The sequence below is a fragment of the Physella acuta genome, unplaced genomic scaffold (genome assembly GCF_028476545.2).
Source record: "Physella acuta isolate Inbredline_101_S28 unplaced genomic scaffold, ASM2847654v3 ptg000269l, whole genome shotgun sequence".
In the NCBI taxonomy this organism is placed as follows: Eukaryota; Metazoa; Mollusca; class Gastropoda; family Physidae; genus Physella; species Physella acuta.
Window position 1 is genome coordinate 554,228 of NW_026731788.1, and position 26,220 is coordinate 580,447.

Below are 26,220 nucleotides of genomic sequence, written 5' to 3' on the forward strand. Positions count from 1 at the left end.
TAATATATGTCCGGCGGTATTCTTAGTTATCAAGGTACTTGTAATATACGTAGCTTCACTAGAAAGAGTTACAGTCAGTTTATATATACAAAGGGTTACACCAATGGCGATTTGTGAAAAGTATTTTTTTTTTAAAAAAAAAAAGATTACTTGGACATGTGGGTCTTTAATTTTTATAAATTTGATATTTTGATCCATAACTCAATCACTGCATGTCAAAGGTCGACTACTCTGACAACAACAAAATTACTTCCCCTTATTTACAAAACTGCCCTACAGCTGATGACAAATCAAAATGGCGTCGGCGAAGAAAAAAAAAACAACGACCGAATCATGTGATTTAAACATTTTGTTTTTAAAGCAAGGGAGATAAATGTAGGAGCCGCGAGCTCTAATCTCGCGAATTCATCCAAGCGAGACCGGGCTGACACAGTACCATCTCCTGCATGTTGCATGTCCGGTCCAGGTAAAGCCCAGATTTGTCAGCCCTGGCAGCTCGCTGCAATCGTCTGCTGGGATGCATTAGACGCGAGTTAGTTCAGAGGTCACCGACCTTTTGCGGGTAGAGAACTCATTTATTTTATTATATTTTTTTTTATTTTTTTTTTTCCGAAAATTAATAAAGTATTTCTGAAGAAATAAATGGGGTGGGGTGACGGGTGGGGGAAAGGGAGAAGGTGGGCGGGGCAAGGGAGGTCAGCCAAAAATGTCAATGCGATAAAGTTATCGTACTTTATACTTCAAATTGCAAACACTCTATTAAAGAAAATGTTATGTGTTGAATTGATTCATTGTATGCATGGACTGATAAGTAAAATATAACTCAAAAAACACATATTTATATGTACATATAAGTATATATATATATATATATATATATATATATATATATAAGTTGTGGTAAATAGCTCATGCTCCACATCTAGGATAAAAACTGGCTTATTCTATTTTAAGTTGGTACAATTCTTACCATATGTTCTTTTCATAAACAACAAAACAACGGATCAATAGCTGCTTTTAGTTAACATGGACTGTCCAGACAAAACCACCAAACATGGACTGTTTAGACAAAACCACCAAACATGGATTGTTCAGACAAAACCACCAAACATGGACTGTTTAGACAAAACCACCAAACACGGACTGTCCAGATAAAACCACCAAACACGGACTGTCCAGATAAAACCACTAAACATGGACTGTCCAGATAAAACCACCAAACGGACTGTCCAAACAAAACCACCAAATATGGACTGTATACCAGACAAAACCACCAAACACGGACTGTCCAGATAAAACCACCAAACATAGACTGTCCAAACAAAACCACCAAATATGGACTGTATATCAGACAAAACCACCAAACATAGACTATATACCAGACAAAACCACCAAACATAGACTATATACCAGACAAAACCACCCCAAACCTAACAATACCATGATCCCAAACCTGACCGTGTCTATAAAAGGGTACAGATCTACTTTTAGCCGCGGCTAATGGTCTCAAGGACCAGGGGACAAACCAAACACAACCAAAGTGCTTTGTTAATTATCTAATCACGAAGCTTAAGATAAATGTGTCCTCCATTACGATCCATATCAGACCCATGGCACTCAAACATAAACATGCGTTGACAGGACTGTTTCCTGTGGGGTATTTGATTTCATTCAAAGACAACTCCTTCTTTTTTAAGACAGATATAATGTATGTTTTAAATAGACCAGTATGAAATGTTAACATATAATAAATGTTGGAATAATAAAATTCCATCGCCTACAATAAAATTCATGGCACATATCTGGTACAAAAATTAATTGGTGCCATTTGATATTTAGGAGCCAAAATGATATGCTTCATTGACATACAGAAGGCAATATTGTGGTTATGAAGATAATGCTGTAATAGCATTTAGTTTCCATACAGCATCTGCTCTCTGTTCCTAAAGTCTCTCAGCCGCTACTCTAAGCTACATACAAACAAATTGAAAATAAATAAGCACATTCGAAAGATAAAGAAAAAAAAGAAATCTAACAAAAACAGCGCGCCGAAAATCCGAGCAAAAAACTGATTTCTTCGTGAAGTTTGTCAGCAGATTTAGAGGCGCAGGGTGTGTGGACACTGATATTTCTTCTTTTATGCACGTAGGCTAGGGTGGGGGTAGGGTGTGTGTGTGGGGGGGGTCAACACAGAACATAAGTTTAACTGTCCGGGTGAGAGGTTTAACACAACAAATAATTTGCAGTGAAGAGTTTAACTCAAAACGTAAGCTAAAGCGTGCTGTTTTGCACAGAAGGTAAGTTGAAGCGAGTTGTTATACAAAACGTAAGTTGAAGCGCGTTGTTATACAAAACGTAAGTTGAAGCGAGTTGTTATACACATAACGTAAGTTGAAGCGCGTTGTTATACACAGAACGTAAGTTGAAGCGTGCTGTTTTGCACACAACGTAAATTGAAGCAAGTTGTTTAACCCAGACTTCCCGTTCCCCTCCCACACGGCAATAGAAAAATGTGAAGTTAGTTTCAACATCCAACGTCACAGCTTATAGTGTTTATTTAAGTAGCAGCGTCTGGGAGTTTACACACATCTAGTTCTACAGGGCATAGAGTTTACACACATCTAGTTCTACAGGGCATAGAGTTTACACACATCTAGATCTACAGGGCATAGAGTTTACACACATCTAGATCTACAGGGCATAGAGTTTACACACATCTAGTTCTACAGGGCATAGAGTTTACACACATCTAGTTCTATAGGGCATAGAGTTTACACACATCTAGTTCTACAGGGCATATTGGGAGAGTTTACACACATCTAGATCTACAGGGCATAGAGTTTACACATCTAGATCTACAGGGCATATTGGGAGAGTTCACACACATCTAGATCTACATGTCATAGAGTTTACACACATCTAGATCTACAGGGCATAGAGTTTACACACATCTAGATCTACAGGGCATATTGGGAGAGTTTACACACATCTAGTTCTACAGGGCATAGAGTTTACACACATCTAGATCTACAGGGCATAGAGTTTACACACATCTAGATCTACAGGGCATATTGGGAGAGTTTACACACATCTAGTTCTACAGGGCATAGAGTTTACACACATCTAGATCTACAGGGCATATTGGGAGAGTTCACACACATCTAGATCTACATGGCATAGAGTTTACACACATCTAGTTCTACAGGGCATAGAGTTCACACACATCTAGATCTACATGGCATAGAGTTTACACACATCTAGATCTACAGGGCATATTGGGAGAGTTTACACACATCTAGTTCTACAGGGCATATTGGGAGAGTTCACACACATCTAGATCTAGAGGGCATAGAGTTTACACACATCTAGATCTAGGGGGCATATTGGGAGAGTTTACACACATCTAGTTCTACAGGGCATATTGGGAGAGTTTACACACATCTAGATCTACAGGGCATAGAGTTTACACACATCTAGATGTACAGGGCATAGAGTTTACACACATCTAGATCTACAGGGCATAGAGTTTACACACATCTAGATCTACAGGGCATATTGGGAGAGTTTACACACATCTAGATCTACAGGGCATAGAGTTTACACACATCTAGATCTGCATGGCATATTGGGAGAGTTTACTCACATCTAGATCTACAGGGCATAGAGTTTACACACATCTAGATCTAGGGGGGCATATTGGGAGAGTTCACACACATCTAGATCTACAGGGCATAGAGTTTACACACCTAGATCTAGGGGGCATATTGGGAGAGTTTACACACATCTAGTTCTACAGGGCATATTGGGAGAGTTTACTCACATCTAGATCTACAGGGCATATTGGAATAGTTAGGGTTAAATTCTAGTTTTTTCTGCACGGATCAAAATCACATTGGGGTGGGGGTGGGTGGCAGAACAAAACCTCCCTCACAGTGGGGTGGGTGTGGGTGGCTGAACAAAAACCTTCACAGTGGGTGTTTCACGAAAGTTTCAGAGAATGTTCTAGTGTTAAATAGAGTCCCAATAGATATTTAACCAGGAGCTCTGTCCCAAGACATGTCTCGCGAGACTGGACAGAGTCACGTGACTGACGAGTGCCAGATCGAGATGACACTGACAAGGCAGTGAGTTGACACTGGCTATACAGTTATCGTCCGTGTTTCATGCAGTCAACATACCCAAACCAGAGAGAGAACAAGCCACAAGCCTAGCAGGCCTACTTCACGTTAAGTGTTAAAACTATAAGACTGATCTTAAGCAGTTCTCGTACCCCCCCCCCCCCCCCACACACACACACGGTGCCGTCAAACGGAAATGAAGAAAACAAGCAGAAAGAAACGAACCTGCGCGAAGGTCCATTATCTCCTCTGCCCCCTGTAACAGAACGGGCATCATCTCAGACAGGGCACCATCTCAGACAGGGCACCATCGTCCTGTTGTCCCAGAGTTCGCCCAAGCACGACTAGATGATGCCAAATTCTTCACCCAACATTCAAACACTAGGCCAGGGGAAAGCTGTGTGCAAGGTTACAGCAGGCCGACGAACGTGGGGAGGGGGGAGGAAATTTCGTGTTAGCACCACATGATAGGAGGGTAGAGGAGGGGAGAGAAACAGATTTAGTTCTAGGATCACAGACAAAACAGGGGCCGCTACTCCGAAAAAAAAAACGAAACATTTCCCCCTACCCGCGTCGCTCATGCACCAAAACATTCCTTTCTCTTAAATATCCGATTAACAATAATTTTCCAACTTGACCCCCACCCGCCCCTCCTCCCCTATCTAGCACGTGCAGTATGTAAGGCAATAGTGCGATCAGCGCGCGGCTGCTCACCCGACCCCTCCACCCGCGCCCCAGTTTCTACTCACTGCCAAATCTACTCCCCTCTCAGCCAACAACAAAGATTACATTTAACCCCTTGCATGCCGCGGTAACAGCTTGCAATAATTACGGTTAAATCTTCTTATCGGGGCGAATTACCGCTCCGCGCACACCCCTCCGCCCTGTGTTAGCTATTCATAGACTCCCGCACCCTCCCCTCCTCCTCAGTACCGGAACCCCAGGCCCTCCTTTTCACGCTAGAACCGGAACCCGCCCCCCCCCCCATGCCTCACTATTACCCGATGATCGTGCCTGAAAAGTGGATGGGCTAGGCGGAAATATGGGCTGGGCGGAAATATGTTGTCTAACTGTATCCCGGCTTAAAGTAGCGAGCTAGATGCAATACAAGTGCGGGCTGCATCAACTGGCCGCCATTGTGGTGAACACTTTTCTGTACTGACATCAGCGTCGGTATCAATAGTGGTGAGGTCAATTGGTGTTGGTGTTAATACAAGGGGTGTATTGGTGCTATTAGGAGATGGTGTCAGTAGAACTAGAGAAGATATAGTGGTGTCAATAAAAGTGAGAAGGTGTATTGTTCCACTAGATGTTAGAAGTTGTATTTGTGGAAATTAGAACTGAGCATATAGCTAGCAAGCCGCTACCATAAAACTAACGTTATGTCCACGTCTACCATTTAAAACCCAAGTGGCGCTGAATTCAGAATTCTCAAGTTAACATGGTTCCATTGTATCCGCCTTACCACAGTGGAACTTATCACAACGTATTGTTGTATATACTAGCCCAAGGATTAAACAAACCTAATCATAACAGTAACGTAAGCCCCGCCCAAACCTTCAACCCTCCTTATAACAATGGGGCGTGGTAAAATTAATCAACAGCGCCTTGGATAGAATATAAAAAATATTTATAAAGACGTAAAAAGGTAAGTAAATAAAGATACAAATGTAGGTTTTGAACCCACGACTAAATCGCTGTCTAAAGAAACGAGATAGATACGATAAAGGGTGAGTGGATGGGGAGGGGGCAGAACGGAGAATGTGCTAGAGTATCACGGGGTTAAATCTTACGTAATCTTTCCCTGCCCGGATCAAGTTCACCTCGCTGATGAGATCTCCTCACTCAAGTCACGTGGTCCCGTCCCCCACCCCCTCCCCGTGCTTTGTTGTGAGTTAGATTTTTCACATAGAAGCTGTTACCCACAGGATCAACTACCGCCCCACCCCCACTTAATTCTCCATCACCCCTCTCACCTCCACTCACTCCCCCCCCCCCCCCCATTTTTTTTCGCCCACCCAAAACTGAGGTCTTCTAAATAGTGAGCGCTCTCCGCCCCGCAACGATAATGCTGTTGCCCCGCATAACTTGCACGCACATCCGGGTAATCTTTGAACACAAAATAAACACCAACCGTCTGCGGTCTCGACTTCAACACACGCCCTTCTAAAAATAAAACACAATTCCAGTTTGAAAGATCGAAAGAAACATAAAATAATGTTTAGAACAGTTTATAATTAACGACTTCATGCTGCTTTAATTTTTTAAAGACTAAAATAGCCGCTACAGTCACTGGATAGATAGATACGGAACTAATTTTAAGAAAATGGAAGAAAAGAAAAATTGTTTCGTGGGAAAAAAAACAAGGAAACACATTTTAAAACCTGAGGAAGAATCGTGGAGATTTCGGGCGAGTGTTACACCGCGAGATTATGCGTGATACGTCATCAAAATGGGGTCAAAGGGGGAGAAAGCTGGTGAGTATCTAAACAAAGTCTAAAAATAGCCGCAAGAGCTAGCACATGAGGTAGACGAGTCTCAGGGAGTTGTGTAAAGCAGATGTATCTAACTAGTTTAAAACTCCCAATACATTTTCACAAAGGCTCTATGTACACTTTTTTTTTGCCAGATGTGCAGGAGCTACATACGCTTTGAAGTATCATCTATATACTCTAATGTTTAAAAAAATTAAGTATTTATGCTAATACATTTTAAACCAATGACTCATCCACAATACTCTTATACCTACATAAACCATTATCGACATTTGTTGTGTTTTTTTTTTCTTATAAAACATAAAATAAATAAAGTACTAGGTTGTGTTGTAACTATTCCACAACCTCGGTTATTTAATTACTGTGCAGACGTGTAACCAGACTGATCGTGTCAGAGTATTTTCCCTCTAATGCTCAGTTAAATACCGGTCAAGTTAACAAAGGCTGAGGCTAAACAATGGATTATCCCCCTTGAGTAGGTCTAACACCGGCTCACCACGGCGTCAAGTGTGAGATCAGCGGAGTACAATGGCGGTCATGTGACGGCCAATCTAGCCAATCAATGACGGGCTTTCATCGGAGCGATGGCACGAACGTCCTATTACTTCAACTGTAGGTTTGATTTATCTGTAAACTCCTTTGACAGGGAGCTTCATTTTCAATAGAAACAAGTCGGCCTAACTAACATACTTAGATAACCGCTGGAGAGGTATATTTTAAATGTTAATAGTCATTGTCAGTGGGGACAATTTGGGACAAGCTCGCGCAGGTTCGGATACTGGACAAACTGAGACTAAGAGGGGCCTTGATATTTTTACGATAAGATGACTATGAAGCTGGGCTCGATTCAAGGTCTGTTTAGATGCAGGGGCAAATATAAAGTAAAAAGTAAAGTACCCCCTTCAGACCTAACTAGGGCAGAGGAAGTAGAGTTCCCATGTTTCTTGAACTCATCATATGAAGGTTAGCACTATACAAAACCGTCTCTACTTTCCCTAACATGATAGCTTGATGGTCGCCGTGTAGTCACCGACATCCGAACTCGAGACTTTAGGGATAGCAGCCGAGGGTTCTACCACTCGGCCAGGTCGTCCTTAATGACCAACATACAGGAGTGTCATTGCATCTGTCTCAGAGAGCTCAACAATTAGGTGAAACGGTCAGGGTAGGGTCACTTTGGCACGAGTGACAGTCTGGTGGTGTAACTAGTGTGACTTCAGTGGAATATGCGTGCTTAGTGCGTGACATGATGACAGTAGCATGACGTGACACAAACGTGACACGACAGTAGCATGACGTGACACAAACGTGACATGACAGTTGCATGACGTGTCACAAACGTGACATGACAGTTGCATGACGTGACACAAACGTGACATGACAGTTGTATGACGTGACACAAACGTGGCATGACAGTTGTATGACGTGACACAAACATGGCATGACAGTTCCATGACGTGACACAAACATGGCATGACAGTTGCATGACGTGACACAAACATGGCATGACAGTTGCATGACGTGACACAAACATGGCATGACAGTTCCATGACGTGACACAAACGTGGCATGACAGTTGCATGACGTGACGCAAACATGGCATGACAGTTGCATGACGTGACACAAACATGGCATGACAGTTGCATGACGTGACACAAACGTGGCATGACAGTTGCATGACGTGACACAAACATGGCATGACAGTTGCATGACGTGACACAAACATGGCATGACAGTTGCATGACGTGACACAAACGTGGCATGACAGTTGCATGACGTGACACAAACGTGGCATGACAGTTGCATGACGTGTCACAAACGTGACATGACAGTTGCATGACGTGACACAAACGTGGCATGACAGTTGCATGACGTGACACAAACGTGGCATGACAGTTGCATGACGTGTCACAAACGTGACATGACAGTTGCATGACGTGACACAAACGTGGCATGACAGTTGCATGACGTGTCACAAACGTGACATGACAGTTGCATGACGTGACACAAACGTGGCATGACAGTTGCATGACGTTAGCAAAACGTGGCAATGGGCAAGATGAAAACAACATGTAAACAAGCGCGACAAGGGGAATAACAACAGTTTTATCAAAGCGTTGTTATCTGTGTGTGGTATGTGGGGTGTGATGGCTGGTCACGTGGTTGTGGTGGGAGGGGCGTTTGTTCTGCTGGGTGGGTGTGGGGTGTTATGGTAGGTGAATACTGCAGCGGTGTGTTAGGTGGTGCTATGGTTTGCTGGGGTCGAGCTAGGTTTACGTGGCTGGTGCTATGTTTAGGTGGTGGTGGTGTATGTTTAAGTGGGTGGTGCTATGGTGGTTGCTGGCGTGGGTGTTATGTTTAGGCACGTGGTCCTATGTTAAAGTGGGTGGTGCTATGGTGGTTGTTGGCGTGATGCTAAGTTGTGGGTGGGTGGTCCTATGTTTAAGTGAGTGGTGCTAAGGTGGTTGTTGGCATGGTGCTGTGTTTAGGTGGGTGGTCCCATGTTTACTATTCAAACACTTGAAATATAATGTACTTTGTTAGTGTATGGCAAGTTATGATTTCAATATAAGGTAGATTATTTTTCCAGTGGTTTCGATTAACTTAGTCTGTAAATATAAGAGGTGCACGCTTTGGTGTTAATTAAATGCATGTGTTACAGTTTAACTCAACGCTTACATCTTTGTCTGGTTATGGTGACATGGAGCTGTTAGATGGTAGATGTTGTGGTATGTGTTGTGGTTGTAGCTGTTGTGGTGGTAGCTGTTGTGGTGGTAGCTGTTGTGGTGGTAGCTGTTGTGTGTTGTGATGGTAACTGTTGTGGTAGCTTTTGTGTGTTGTGGTGCTAGCTGTTGTGTTGTGGTTGTAGCTGTTGTGGTGGTAGTTGTTATGGTAGCTGTTGTGGTGGTAGCTGTATTGGTGGTACCTGTCTTGTGTTGTGGTGGTAGCTGTTGTGGTGGTAGCTGTTGTGGTGGTAGCTGTTGTGGTGGTAGCTGTATTGGTGGTACCTGTCTTGTGTTGTGGTGGTAGCTGTTGTGGTGGTAGCTGTTGTGGTGGTAGCTGTCTTGTGTTGTGGTGGTAGCTGATGTGGTGGTAACGGTTGTGGTACTCACCTGTAGATCTTGTGGCCATACGCTGTCGCCTGTACAAGTGGTAGTGATGGTGCGGCTGTAGAAAGGTTGACGGGTAAACAAGATCTGTCAGGGGTAAAAAGGAGGAGGGGAGGGGGAGACGAAAAAATTGTTAGAGATTATCTTCAATCAAGAAAATGTGTAGTTCAAAGGTCAATATCTCTATGTTGATGTGGGATTAGTTCGGGTAATTCCAGCAATAGAACGGTGCAGATGGTATCTTATAATGTAAAGTGTGCATGATCCTAAACACAGGACAATAGAGCTGTCTTATCCCTGCCTGACGTATTCCTTTGTGGCGCATTACATCACTACACGCAAGGAAATGAAGGAATGTCAAAACTCGTTTTATATCAGTTTGGTTAACCTACTCTACGTTACCGATGTCTATACGAAGATGTAAAGACGGTTTGCTAAATGTTGACAAAAATAAACAATGTTCATAGGACAAACATAAGCTAAAGTAGAAGACTTTTCGTTCCCAATAAATGTGAAAAATAGAAAGAACTAACACGAGTTTACGACTAGATCTATAGACTTCTCAGTTTGTCTGAAGAAAAATAAATTAACTGTTCGTACCAGAAAGAAAATTTAAGAAACAAGTTTTAATCGGTACGATTTTCTTTCCAAATACCTTCAAGGTCGTTAGGTAAAAATGTTACACGATGATGAAAGCATGTTTGTATAGTGCGAGAGGATATTTGTTGCACAATTTAAAACAATTGTATTTATTGCCAACCGTGTCACAACCTAATGCATTTACATGCTTTCAAGGTCGTGACCTCTATTTGCATGTCATCAAGGTCGAGGTCTCACATATCAACACGTCATCAAGGTCGTAACCTCCATTAACACGTCATGGAGGTCGTGGTCTCACATATTAACGCGTCATCATGAAGGTCGAGGTCTAACATATTACCAAGGTCATGACCTCACATATCAACATGCAGTCCATGTCAAAGCGGTATAATTAAACAGCAATCAAAGAAATAGCGGAGCAGATCTTCATCAAGTGCAGAGCCACCAAACTTCAATCAACTTATTAATTACGAAAGTTGAAAACTTGCAATTAACAACTAGAAAAAGCTGGCATACAACGTGATCTCAAACGAGATCCTCGCTCGAGCGGTCACGATAGAAAGTTAACAAACAGATAAATAATTTCGTTGAATAAAACAAGCAATTCGCTTCAGAGCCAAAATATATCAAAAACAGTTTTAGAAAAGGAAAAAGTACAAATGTAATAATCACTCTAGTACATTCAATATTTAGAAAACGATCCCGCAGTCGTAAGTTATCCTAAATGCTAAACCACAACAACCGCTCAATTATTTTCGAGTAGCAAGAAAATCGCTACTCAGTTAAAAGTTACCATCAACATAAAAACAACTAACCACAAGCATCGCTTAATTAATTACCTTCAAATACAAGCTGTTCTTTTGGCAGTCAAAAGTTATGATAACCACATTTTCCCACCTTTTTTCTCTGAAACCACACGACAGAGCAGAAGTCGCTGCTCACATGTCGGTCACAGCTGACTGAACACACACAAATTTTTTCTGTCACCCTCGCGGCGACCGCAAGACGTTGAGCGAGGGGTGGGGCGGTCCCCGGCGGCCTTCTGTCGCACGGGCGGGTGAAGACGAGCAGTCGGGGACAGGCAGGCCATTGTGAGCAGAGAGCGGGGCGCGCGGGCCGCCATGTCGCACACGGCGCCGCGGATGTCGGCGGCGGGTGACTGTCAATGGGGTCCGCCAGGTGCCACAACTCGGTGACATCGTATTGCAGCTGCAAGAATTACGTCCCGTGGTGTTTGGCGGCTTGCATTGCGCTTTTTTTGGTTTGGTCGTAACGAAATATTTCTTTTTTGACAAGAAAACAAAGGTAGTTTTTTTTTTAAAGAAATTGTGTATTTTGTGCAGTAAAAAAACATGAAAGATTCACTTGCACTATAAGAGTTTTTGTTTGTTTCAGTCTAAAGGGCCAAACACATTGTGGCAGCATGCATATGATAGGTGTAGTTGACAGCATGATAGGTGTAGTTGATAGCATTAATATGTTAGGTGTAGATGACACCGGGTACATTACACTATTCCACTCCATATTTACAGCCATACATCGTATTGAAAAACAGTGAACACATTTTAAAAAACTACACGACGTTTGTCTGTAAAGCGCCCCTAGATCTCCACACTGCTGATGTGCACCTAACGTAAGGCGCCCCTAGATCTCCACACTGCTGGTGTGCACCTAACGTAAGGCGCCCCTAGATCTCCACACTGCTGGTGTGCACCTAACGTAAGGCGCCCCTAGATCTCCACACTGCTGGTGTGCACCTAACGTAAGGCGCCCCTAGATCTCCACACTGCTGGTGTGCACCTAACGTAAGGCGCCCCTAGATCTCCACACTGCTGGTGTGCACCTAACGTAAGGCGCCCCTAGATCTCCACACTGCTGGTGTGCACCTAACGTAAGGCGCCCCTAGATCTTCACACTGCTGGTGTGCACCTAACGTAAGGCGCCCCTAGATCTCCAAACTGCTGGTGTGCACCTAACGTAAGGCGCCCCTAGATCTCCACACTGCTGGTGTGCACCTAACGTAAGGCGCCCCTAGATCTCCACACTGCTGGTGTGCACCTAACGTAAGGCGCCCCTAGATCTCCACACTGCTGGGGTGCACCTAACGTAAGGCGCCCCTAGATCTCCACACTGCTGATGTGCACCTAACGTAAGGCGCCCCTAGGGCTCCATAATGCTGGTGTGCACCTAACTTTACCGGGGTAACGTCATCTGACCATAACACTATAGGCCTAGGAAGATCACTAGGAGAGCTCTACTTCACCCTCCCCCTCCCACTTCTAAAGGACAACCAGGTCTCTTTCTATACCCCTCCCCCCTTTATCATCCGGATTTCCTTGACACCGAACAAGATTTCTCCAACATTCGTCACCGCACCAAAGCTGTGGTTTTTTTGGTATGCTGATCAATAGCCCTGTTGTCAAACATAGCACCGCGCTCTCCTGACGACAATTAGCCGCCCTTATCGACAGGCAGACGAGTACCAGAATCCAAAGTATCCGTTTATCCGACACCTACGCAAGTGATGCTCCCCCAGACGTTGCCGTATCAATATCACCGTCAGAGGGCGCACGTCATTGCAGAAACCGCGTCATCGCAGCCGACTCAATTTAGACATAATGCCGACACGTTATCGTTTATTAGTATCGCTTGCCGGCGAAAATGTAGGTTTTTCGTAATTGTTTACGTCTAAATATAGACGTTTGACGTCATTTATCCCAGAGTAAGTGGTGAGATGTCAGAAATCTAAAAATAGAATTTCTATAAGTGTTTTTTTGCCAGTGGGCCACTGAAACAATCAATCAGGTAGGCAGATTTAGCGTTAATATACGACCAGAAATACACACAAACAAAACTTAAAACCTGAGCTTACGTCACTAAACAAAACTGGCGCAATCAATAGGAAGGTAGAATTACTGGAGATTTTATTACTGCAGGGGGTTAAGGCTTGCAGGGGTGAAGGTCTGGAGAGCGGTTTGATCATGTTGTAGGTTTTAGAGCCTGCTGCAGGAGTAATAGCCTGCAGTAGGGATTAGAGCCTGCAACAGGGATTAGAACCTGCAGCAGGGATTAGAGGCAGAGATTAGAGCCTGCAGTAGGGATTAGAGCCTGCAGCAGGGATTAGAGCATGCAGCAGGGATTAGAGCCTGCAGAAGGGATTAGAGCCTGCAGCAGGAATCAGAGCCTAAAGTAGGGATTAGAGCCTGCAGCAGGAATTAGAGCCTAAAGTAGGGATTAGAGCCTGCAGCAGGGATTAGAGCCTGCAGCAGGGATTAGAGCCTGCAGCAGGGATTAGAGCCTGCAGTAGGGATTAGAGGCAGGGATTAGAGCCTGCAGTAGGGATTAGAGGCAGGGATTAGAACCTGCAGTAGGGATTAGAGGTAGGGATTGGAGCCTGCAGTAGGGATTAGAGCCTGCAGCAGGGATTAGAGCCTGCAGCAGGGATTAGAGCCTGCAGCAGGGATTAGAGCCTAAAGTAGGGATTAGAGCCTGCAGCAGGAATTAGAGCCTAAAGTAGGGATTAGAGCCTGCAGCAGGGATTAGAGCCTGCAGCAGGGATTAGAGGTAGGGATTAGAGCCTGCAGTAGGGATTAGAGGCAGGGATTAGAGCCTGCAGTAGGGATTAGAGGTAGGGATTGGAGCCTGCAGCAGGGATTAGAGCCTTCAGTAGGGATTAGAGGCAGGGATTGGAGCCTGCAGCAGGAATTAGAGCTTGCAGCAGGGATTAGAGCCTGCAGTAGGGATTAGAGGCAGGGATTAGAGCCTGCAGTAGGGATTAGAGGTAGGGATTGGAGCCTGCAGCAGGAATTAGAGCTTGCAGCAGGGATTAGAGCCTGCAGTAGGGATTAGAGGTAGGGATTGGAGCCTGCAGCAGGAATTAGAGCTTGCAGCAGGGATTAGAGCCTGCAGCAGGGATTAGAGGCAGGGATTAGAGCCTGCAGTAGGGATTAGAGGCAGGGATTAGAGCCTGCAGTAGGGATTAGAGGTAGGGATTGGAGCCTGCAGCAGGGATTAGAGCCTGCATTATGGATTAGAGACTAGCAAGGATTAGAGACTGTAGCAGGGATTAGAGCCTGCAGCAGGTTTGTGCCATCCGATCAAATCCTGTTACTTCTTGTGGAGTCCGACTTAGCAAATTAATGAGCGCCTTATAAATAAGACTTATTTTATTTGAACATAGTTTGGAGAAAAATACTAGTCTCGGCTCCTACTCAAGTTCAGAATTATATTACACATATCATTAAGGTTTACACATATCATTAAGGTCGTAGTATACCTATTTCAGAAGGGTCTCATTGGCCTTGCACCATGCCCACAATCTGACCGAAACCTTTGAGGTTGCCGAACATAGACTTAACATGTAGGGAGATCTACAGTTGAATCAACAGTCCTGTGATGTAACAGACAGTGGAATGTAGTGACCTGTACAGAATGTGAACATCACAAGGCTACTGGGGGGGGGGGGGGGGATAGTGTAAAACGTCTGATCTCGTAATGTGAGTTTACAGGAGAAGTGTAAAGCCTAAGATTTTGTAATGTGAGTTTGAGGCGAGGTCGAGGACGTTTTCCCAAGAAATCACATTGCTGAGTACCATCATGACATGTACTTGAGCTGATCATTTTCTGGTTTTAATTCACGTACAGGACTTAGGCCAGGTACCTGTCAGAGCTGGGTAGACTCAGGGATGTCCAGCTAATCAGTCACATATCTCCATTAAAAGCAGGGACGGAACTGGACACGTTGGTAATGTTTACCATAGGAGGAGCGAAAGATGACGGCAGGTTGAGCTTAACGTGATTAGGTGATTCTTTTAATGACGGGTGTAGTGGCAGGCACTAAGCAGAGAATGTCTTGGTGGACGGAAACCATGGCCGGAAGTTTTGGTATGATGAGTGGCCTGGAATGGTGGTGCGACTGCCGGGAATCATGTTACGATGGCCGAGAATGACGGTACGATGGCCTAGAATGACGGTACGATGGCCTAGAATGACGGTACGATGGCCGAGAATGATGGTGCGATTACCGGGAATCATGTTACGATGGCCGAGAATGACGGTACGATGGCCAAGAATGATGGCACGATGGATGGTCAATGATGACCTACAATAACGGTACGATGGCCGAGAATCATGTTACGATGACCTAGACTGACGGTACGGTGACTGGGATTTGTACCGAGGTCCGGATTAGTCCTCAGGCCCGGCAGTGTACGGTGTGAACCGGACAGACACCTTGCCGTATTACGTAGTACGGGAATGCACCGGAGCACTTTTAGAGCCCCGCTTACAAACGTCAGCATTAACCTACTTGTAAACAAGGCGTGAGATATACGAGGGAGCTTATCCCAATCTGCACAACATGAGCCCTTCAAATCTGGCGTCAATTTTTCACTCCGCACTCCAAGCCTCCTGTTGGCGCGGTGTTTACGACGCCCATTTTCACACAACAAAACTTTCCATTCCCCCCACCCAACCTTGTGTACTATCTCACACTATATATACCACCCGCCGAATATTATCTCATTTTACTATAAATTCACTCCCCCACCCCCGGTATTTTAATTTAAAATCCACATCTTGCCCTTGAAACAGCCATCATATCCAGGGGTTGACAAATCCCCGAAGCTGCGGCGTTGTGTCAGCCCCACCAGTCATGCTCACATAAATCTCGACCCACCACGACAGAACAGGCTGGGGATCCCGTTGATAAAAGCACCCCCCCCCCAGCCCGGGGGAGCGTCAGCCCAATCGTGAGAACCAATGTACCCTCACTTGCATGCCTCTACACGGGGACAAGCGTCGTATGAGCCGGGCTAACCTTCCAGAACTTTCGTCCACGTAATCATTTATTCATAACGACTTTGGCCTCGAATTTTGACAAAAACCTTGACACCTTTCCCAAGGGATTCTGGTCCCAAGGTCGACATAACTCGAATTTTTTATTCTGTCATTTTGGAAACATAATATTAATAAAGATCCGACCAACACACGAGGTTACATGGACATTGGTGATAACAAGATTCAGGTCAACTTAAGATTAACCTTGTGCTTCATTTCTTTAAGAGAACTCAGCTCCTCAGATTTATAGTCCGGTAGTTGGAGCTATAAATAGCATTTGCCACCAGCACACAGCTAGAACTCCTACATTAGACATTTGAATATTATGAAATTTTAGCTAAAATTTATACAGCTTTTGTCCCCCTCACATAACCCCCACACTAAAACCTTAGCACATAACTCCCACACTAAAACATAAGCACATAACTCCCACACTAAAACCTTAGCACATAACTCCCACACTAAAGCCTTAGCACATAACCCCCACACTAAAACCTTAGTACATAACCCCCACACTAAAACCTTAGCACATAACCCCCACACTAAAACCTTAGCACATAACTCCCACACTAAAACATTGTCCCCCGCACATAACCCCCACACTAAAACCTTAGCACATAACTCCCACACTAAAACCTTAGCACATAACTCCCACACTAAAACCTTAGCACATAACTCCCACACTAAAACCTTAGCACATAACTCCCACACTAAAACCTTAGCACATAACTCCCACACTAAAACATTAGCACATAACTCCCACACTAAAACCTTAGCACATAACTCCCACACTAAAACCTTAGCACATAATTCCCACACTAAAACATTAGCACATAACCCCCACACTAAAACATTAGCACATAACTCCCACACTAAAACCTTAGCACATAACTCCCACACTAAAACCTTAGCACATAACTCCCACACTAAAACCTTAGCACATAACCCCCACACTAAAACCTTAGCACATAACTCCCACACTAAAACCTTAGCACATAACCCCCACACTAAAACCTTAGCACATAACTCCCACACTAAAACCTTAGCACATAACTACCACACTAAAACCTTAGCACATAACCCCCACACTAAAACCTTAGCACATAACTCCCACACTAAAACCTTAGCACATAACTCCCACACTAAAACCTTAGCACATAACTCCCACACTAAAACCTTAGCACATAACTCCCACACTAAAACCTTAGCACATAACTCCCACACTAAAACCTTAGCACATAACTCCCACACTAAAACCTTAGCACACAACTCCCACACTAAAACCTTAGCACATAACTCCCACACTAAAACCTTAGCACATAACTCCCACACTAAAACCTTAGCACATAACTCCCACACTAAAACCTTAGCACATAACTCCCACACTAAAACCTTAGCACATAACTCCCACACTAAAACCTTAGCACATAACCCCACACTAAAACCTTAGCACATAACTCCCACACTAAAACATTGTCTCCCGCACATAACTCCCACACTAAAACCTTAGCACTTAACCCCCACACTAAAACCTTAGCACATAACCCCCACACTAAAACCTTAGTACATAACTCCCACACTAAAACCTTAGCACATAACTCCCACACTAAAACCTTAGCACATAACCCCCACACTAAAACCTTAGCACAAAACCCCTACACTAAAACCTTAGCACATAATCCCCCCACTAAAACCTTAGCACATAACCCTCACACAAAACCTTAGCACATAACTCCCAAACTAAAACCTTAGCACATAACTCCCACACTAAAGCAATGTCCCCAGCACATAACCTGAGCTAGTCATTACCCCTGGGATCTTATTTCTGATATATAAATAAACGTCCTTAGCTACCGCCCACAAAATCAATACTGCAGGATTTCAACAAAATTCCCAACTATTTAAAACTATTTTTTTTTTACAATTTGTTCACCTAGAAATTAAAGACATTGTTCTAGAAAAAATATGTATTAGATAAAAACGTAAAAAGCTAAAACAGAAAAGAATGTGAAGGCACTACGGTTAGACTTGAATAAAATGCAGAAGGTTCTAGAGAGGGCCAATACTGTAACAAGACATAAAGGAAACTCCGATATCGTGTAGGGAAAAAATACATATAAACCTAATTATTGTGTGACAATCCGCATCGTACATCTGATAGGTTAACTCGTGTCTAACTACATACCTTGATAACTTAAACCCCAATTTAAAACGTGTGTCTAACTACATACCTAGACAACTTAAACCCCAATTTAAAACGTGTGTCTAACTACACACATTGATAACTTAAATCTCACGTAAAACTCGTATATAACTACAGACCTTGATAAACATCATTTACCTACATCAATGTGTCCAACTACACACCTTGATAACCTAAACCACACGTACCAACACCAATTTGAGATTAAATATCCATTACAAATGGTAAAACATCGAAGGAATTGGAGCTGAAAATTGATTTTCTAAGATAAATACATAATAACTTATGCGTAATGCGATGTAAAGAAGTCTACATACGCTCATGGGGTTTAACTATGTCAACAAAGACGTGATTGCAATTTTCAAATTGTAGAAGAAATTTAAATCCCTAAACGTAGCCTCTGTTAGGATCTATGTACGTGATTCAAATCTCCATACGTAGCTGGGACTTAAATCATCAAACATAGACGTTAATTAATTAGCCGTTATTTATACCAACAGACGTAGCCGTAATGTGAACCCTTAGACGAGGCTATGTTTTGAACCCCAAACGTAGCTATGATTGGAACCCCCATACGTATTCCTGATTCAAACCCACAAACGTAGCCATGATTCGAACCCACGCTCGCGGCCGTGGCGCGACCCCTATGACGCACCAGAGATCAACTATGTCCGCTAATTGTCCGTCCGACAAAGGTAAAACGAGCCGGTTTGAGATTGAAATGGTTTGCACCAGGGGAGATAATCGGGAAGGAGAGAGTACAGTATCGAGTATCATAATCATAGCTGGCGTGCGTCAATGCTCTATTTCAATCCTGCATGTTGCTTACGTTCTAGCCTGGCAATCGATTTTTTAACGACATCCACGCCACACCGCCACCCGATTTAGTTAAATAATTAATCATAAAGTTAACATCCGTAATTTTATAAAACACGCTGTCTATAATACATTAGGATTACATTATATATGGGGGGGGGGAGTGCTTAAAATAAACACGGAGAAAAGTTTGTATTTTTGGAAGTTAAAATTTAAGTCACGTTAGAGAGAAGGTCCTTTCTGTTTGACAACATGAGATAGTGGTGTAAGTGTAGTGTTGTAGGTGTAGTGTTGCAAGTCTGGTGGTGTATGTATAGTGGTATAAGTGTAGTGCTGTGAGTATGTGGTAAGAATATGTGTAAAGGAAGGGTCAAGAGAGAGAGTATACCATATTGCTGATGTGAGTCGCTTTATGACCAGAACTGGGATATTTGTCATGCCGCTTTGGGATCCTTGTCAAGCCCGTGTGTGATCTTTGTTAAGCCAGTTTGTGATCTTTGTTAAGTCTGTTTGGCGGTAGGGATCTCTATAAACTATCATCGATATTCTACATAGCAATCCAACATTTAGTAGAGCCCTATCGATCTATACATTTCTCTACAATACTAACCGGCAATACAACATTTCTCTACAATTGTAGCCGGCAATACAACATTTAACTGAATGCCTAATCTGGATTTATTATAAATCTTCATTGCTAGCCACCAATGTACCTGGCTATTAACATGGCCTAATCTAAAAAGTCGATTTCAAACCGCTATTTCAACATCTCTCAACACAACTACATACAACTGATGATCTAGCAGAATATTCCAGAACGTAAGCACCATCAAGGCAGCTTACGAAAATAATTATTCCCTTTTCTTATTTCAAACAAACGGTGGATAAAATTACCTGGCCAATTTTTACTTCTAAATCTGTCTGTCTGGTTTACTATTACAAAAAGGTATAATTATAATTAATTTTTTTTTGGAATATTCGAGACAAACTGATCATATTACGGTAGATGAAGGAAGTTTGAGCCTCTCCCTACGAATCAAATTGTTGTTGGCTTTGATATTTTTTACAAGCAATAGACATATGTAAGGCAGTCGGTTGGGATAAGGGTCAGTATAGATGGTGTATAGGATACAGATATATCTTTTCTAGGTAAAGCATGAAGGTATATCATGGTCAGCAGTTATTATCATGGTCAGCAGTTATTATCATGGTCAGCAGTTATTATCATGGTCAGCAGTTATTATCATGGTCAGTAGTTATCATCATGGTCAGCAGTTATTATCATGGTCAGCAGTTACTATCATGGTCAGCAGTTATTATCATGGTCAGCAGTTATTATCATGGTCAGCAGTTATTATCATGGTCAGCAGTTATTATCATGGTCAGCAGTTATCGTCATGGTCAGCACTTATCGTCATGGTCAGCAGTTATCATCATGGTCAGTAGTTATTATCATGGTCAGCAGTTATTATCATGGTCAGCAGTTATTATCATGGTCAGCAGTTATTGTCGTGGTCAGCAGTTATTATCCTGGTCAGCAGTTATTATCATAGTCAGCAGTTATTATTACGTTCAACACAAACCGAAAAGTGTTCACGTAACGATTGTGCAACAAGACACGGCATAATTTTAAGACCAACTGAAAATGTAACAAAGAATAAACTAAAAGTTAACTAATTACTTGGGCGTGGTCTAGCGGTATAGAGCTAGACTGCGAATCCTAACGCGCGTTAGCGAAAACAGCCGGCTGTGCATGGTACTGACCACACTATCGCTTCATAAGTCTCTGTAACAGATCAACTCTACTTCATCTTCCCCCTTTGTCTTGGGCACGACCATGAAAAGATGATGATGAACTAACAATTATAAATGGTGTGTTCTTGCTTTGTCTTAGTAACAGAGTGGAGTATGACTGCATGAGGCACCGCTCGCAAGATCCGTCCCTGTTGTTACATACATGTCGTAATACAATCATCCAACAGGGGCGATAACAATGTAAGGCAGTTCTTACGTCTAACAATATTTTGTCTGACCATCATAGTAGAGATTCCTTCAAAAATTGTATGACAATACATATAGGATGTACATTTTCTTTACTTTTTTTTCTAAGCTAGCAGTTACATAATTTTCAACGAGACGAGATCTATTAAATAAAATCAGATACTTGGCTCAGGGCCGATAAAATATTAGACAAATTGTGATGTAAGGGAGGGAATTAATTACACCAAAGACACACAACTCTGATATATTTTTCTAATGAAGGAATAAAGTAGAGGAAAAAAAAGGAAATTAATATTTTAAAAAGCCACGATGTAACTTTAGGAACTGTGTGGGCGGTAGGAGAGAGAACTAAAGGTCAGTCATGGTATGAATTTAAGCTTATTTCCCGGGGGTCGGGGAAACGGTCAAATATACCCCAGACAATTTGTATCCACATCACCAGTATACCATCTCATCTCATACAACAACAGCTTTTCTCACTTTGTGAGTAGTTTCTCGAGTTAACGAATAAGCCGAGAAATTAGTTCACGCCTTGATGGGGCCTTACAAACATAACATCGTGTTTAATGTGCATGTGTGCATGTGTATAATAATAAGAAAGAAAAAATTGCATGCCAGGGTGTTATCAGTTAAATCACATGAAACTAATTTTAGCGCCTGTAGCCTACACATTTAGTGGTGAGCAGGCACGAGATTGTCAGGCAGTCAGGACCGTTAGCTCATGGCAGGTTGGGATAGGCAAAAGTAAGGAGGGATAGGCAAAAGTAAGGGGATAGGCAATAGTAAGGAGGGATAGGCAAAAGTAAGGAGGGATAGGCAAAAGTAAGGGGATAGGCAATAGTAAGGAGGGATAGGCAAAAGTAAGGAGGGATAGGCAAAAGTAAGGAGGGATAGGCAAAAGTAAGGAGGATAGGCAAAAGTAAGGAGGGATAGGCAAAGTTACGTCGTGTTACGAAAAAGGACATTTCAACAGGACACAGGCAAAAGTACAGGGTGCTTGGCCAAAGGACATTTAACATGACACATAGTGCTTGGAAAAAGTAAGGGGTGCTAAACTAAAGTATGTACTGATAGGCATCACGCCCATGTTTCAAAACCGCCCAAGCTATGGGTGAAGGGCGACTGGTTAAGTGTAGCAAGTTGAAGGGTGGATATTGACCATGGGAGAGTGCACCACCCTGTAGCTGAAGGTGTAGACATGGCCTCCCCCCCCCCCCACCTCCCGCACCAGACACGGTAAAAACAAACGCTGTGAGTGCTGGAAGGAAAGTAGGCAGTAAACAATCAAGACATCAAGGCAACAACATTGATTCCACTTACTCAACAACTTACAAACCTTACACGAGCTCAGTTCGTTTCTTTTTTTAAAAAAAAAAACCTGCAGTAATAGATTTATGAGAAACAGGGCAGTGTAAGCACGAAGATCATACATTACAGATGTAGGTTGGCGATATTCGAGTTTACGAGATTTTTTTTTAAAGCATAAAAACCTGAATTTTGTGTGCATAAAGTAGATTAGAGGGGCCAAATCAAATACAGCCTAGACGAGTTGCAGGGGTTTTTAGCTGAAATGTCTTCACGGGTTTAAGATGAGTGTTTGGGTGGGGGAGGGGGGTGCCTCCAGCAAATGGTATTAAATGGGAATCCGTGGCGCTAAAGGACAGCGCGCTAGGTTTATTTGCCTACAATTTCCCCCAGTGTGGATGCTCAGGGTATGGGCGACGGTGCGAAGGTTATCTATGCTGTAAGGCCGAGAGGAATCGTATTCTCAATCGTCTGTAGTTTGATTTTTCTTTTCTGTTTTTAAACTCAGATATACGATTTATTATTATTATTTTCTTTGCAGGTGGTTCTCATGATAGAAGGGAAACACAGCGATTTTTTTCTTATTTCTAACACGCCCTTGCATGGGCGATCTTTTTTTTTTACTTGAACACATCCCAATTCGGTTAATACGTTATCTTAACTTGAACGCATTCTAAAATCTCGGTAATTTTTGTCTTTAAAAAATTGACTATGTTTAAAATATATTTTCCTTAGCTGAACGCAACCCACAACAAACTTAAGTTAACGTTGAAACTATTCCCACGGCAGCGTATTATTTAATATTTAGTTAACAGAAAAAAAAATTGACACAAAATTAGTGATGTAAGCGGGCAGGCTAGAGTTGCGGTAAAGGGGAAAGAATGGCGTGGGGTCTACCATCTATGTTAGAGTCGGAACATTGTGTCATACTACCTAGAGAACGTCGTACTGTTCTTGCCTACTTGCCTACAGTCAGAACGTGCTACTGTTCTTGCCTAATTGCCTATAGTCACGTGTTACTGTACTTGCCTACAGTCAGAACATGTTACTGTTCTTGCCTACTTGCCTAGAAGTCACGTGTTACTGCACTTGCCTACTTTCCTAGATTCACGTGTTACTGTACTTGCCTACTTGCCTACAGTCAGAACGTGTTACTGTACTTGCCTACAGTCAGAACGTGTTACTGTACTTGCTTACTTGCCCAGAGTCACGTGTTACTGTACTTGCCTACTTGCCTAGAGTCGCGTGTTACTGTTCTTGCATACTTGCCTAGAGTCAGAACTTGCCTACTTGCCTACAGTAGTTCCACCAGACCCCCCAAGACGGCAGACACCTGCAGATGATGCTAGGTCAAGTGGTCCAACTATCACGACAACAAACAGGAGATTCACCCGTTTTAACATTCCACCTTGTTTCAGCCTTTTCGTGCCAGACAAGCACGGTGCTTGAATAGCCGTACCCTCGTTTTCAGGTAACTACTTTAGTTAAACCTTAATTCTTACAATAAAGCCATCATCCTAACAATATAACAATTATCACAACAATATAACCCTAATCCTCACAATGTAACCCTCATCCTAACAATACAACGCTAATCCCCACAATATAACCTCACCCCTCACACAAACCTTATCTGTTTTTCTCTAACCCCAAACGTAACTCAAACCCAAACCGTTAAAATATCGTAATCGATGATTTACACTACCAGTATAAAACACGATACACGTATCGTTATCTGTGATACCAGCTGTACGAATACGAAGGTACGGCAAACCGACAAGAAACCCCACGGTCTTGATGTGTGGTCAGCAGCTTAATCAACGACCCGCCGCCTCTACCTTTAACTACATGGTATCTGTATAAATCATCACACCGCTCATCTTTGGAGTGAGTAGCACGTGCACCGAGGCCGATAGGCGAGTGGACAGGAAGTCACGTGGACACACCATCACCTACCCACCACTGGGGAACAGCAGACTCACACCGACAGGAAATACACAGACATTTTTTTCTCCCAGCGATGACGGCAACATTAAGGCAATATAAAACAGACCAGGGCGAAAATTCTTCGAGGCATCAGAAGAAAAAAAAATTGGAGCGAAGATAAAAGCGGATGTGGTGGTGTGGAATATAAAATGTTTAAAGGGAGGAGGGAAGGGGAATGTTTAAAATATAAGTTAGCACTTTCTAAACACGGGCCTGGTGTGGTGCGTGTGTGGGCACGCCACGAGAGAGGGGGGAGCTAGTCCGGCTGTTGCTCAGGAGCGTAGACAGCCAGCACGGAAAAATACGAAAGGTGAAAAAAAATTGAGGGGTCGGGTATTGGGGATAGGGGGTAAGAAAAAGTCTTATTTTATTTTTAAGTGTATTGCTAGTGAGCACTAGACCACCGCATGACAAAAATTCAAGACAAAAAAAAATGATAAAAGATTTCCCGGGTTGTTTATTTGTATGGGACTGTTGGGTAGCGGGTCTGGAACCACTTTCCGCACCGCCCCCCGGGCACGGCGATAACTCCAGCCGGGGGAGAGCCGGCCTATCTTGACGGATTAATCTCGCACTTTCACAAACACTGGCGGTGGAAGACGTACACGTTTGTATTGTCTGCAAGGGTTCCAGCAGTTGAGCTGTGCGGTAACAACACTGCACCTAGGCTAGACCTGCTGTTCTGCAACTCGGCAGATTTAGACACGAGTCAACACCCAACACTGGCTTGAGATTTAGACACCAGTCAACACCCAACACTAGGTTGGTCCTGATTGTTTCGTTTAGTGATTGGACTTATCGCGGAGTTTTTTTTTAACTAGACGGGGAATTTTTTTTTCTTTTTCTGTCACTCTCTCAACTTCTCTCAATGCACTCTCTCATTCCCATTTCTCCTCTTTCTAGCTCTCTCTCGCCTTCCCTCCCCACCTCTCTCTGTTGTACAGATGTTACCGGTTCTAGCAAAGTTCTTAAGCCAGATAGACCATTCCAACCTGTAGCAAAAAAAAATTATGCTCAACCATGAGAAAAAGTTGGTCTAATCAGTAAGCCTATTTACACCTCAGAAAAAGACTAAAATCACATCTCACAAAGAAAAAACGGATGTATTGTATTGGATTAGTCAAACCAGTCAGAAAAAGACTAAAATAAAAAGATCACAAGACTAAGCACGCGTATTGTGTGAGTGGGGTCAAACAGACAATGATGTACTCACCATTTAGCAGTCTCGTTCTGCCATAGCAGTAGGGTCGAAAGTGTGGGACATCTGAAAACAGGAAGAAAACATTGTCACGTGGTAAACAAGGTAGAAAACATCAAATAACACACTCTTACACACACACATGCACTTACAACACACACAAACATATACACACATGTATGTGAAATTTCATGGGGGAAGTTGACAGTTATGGTAGAAACACCGATTTTTTTGTGATAAAATAAATCCGTAATATACGAGTGCCTTAAATGACAACTTTAACAGATCTCAAGAGACGCGATAAGGTAATACATAGTAATAGGTTCTGTCATAATTCCATAATTCGACTTCGGATCCCGGAAAAGAGTCTGAGGAACGTCTCAGAGTCCACCCAGTTCTGATGCGTATCTGACTGAAATAACAACAATTAAGGCGGATGGACAGACCAAAACATAATTGTATATGTCGAGTTCACCGAAACAGGTGAACTCTACTCCATCTGCCTCAATAACCGTCAGGTCCGAACGGGTAAAATATTTAAAATCTCTAC

At 43.0% G+C, this 26,220-nt stretch overlaps 1 protein-coding gene across 2 annotated transcripts in view; it reads right to left on the reverse strand.

Annotated features, from left to right (window-relative positions):
• LOC131939230 (ETS domain-containing protein Elk-3) overlaps positions 1-26,220 on the reverse strand; it is a 40,535-nt gene that overhangs the window by 5,283 nt on the left and 9,032 nt on the right. Inside the window, exons 2-3 of one of the 2 annotated variants that reach the window (XM_059297431.1) lie at positions 25,686-25,736; positions 9,727-9,810 (exon numbers count right to left, since the gene is read on the reverse strand). In XM_059297431.1, coding sequence (XP_059153414.1) covers positions 9,727-9,745 — 19 coding nt within the window. In that variant the 5' untranslated portion in view covers positions 9,746-9,810; positions 25,686-25,736. Of the gene's footprint in view, positions 1-4,343; positions 4,478-9,726; positions 9,811-25,685; positions 25,737-26,220 lie in introns of those variants that run through there. The other variant, XM_059297430.1, reaches the window with a different exon arrangement.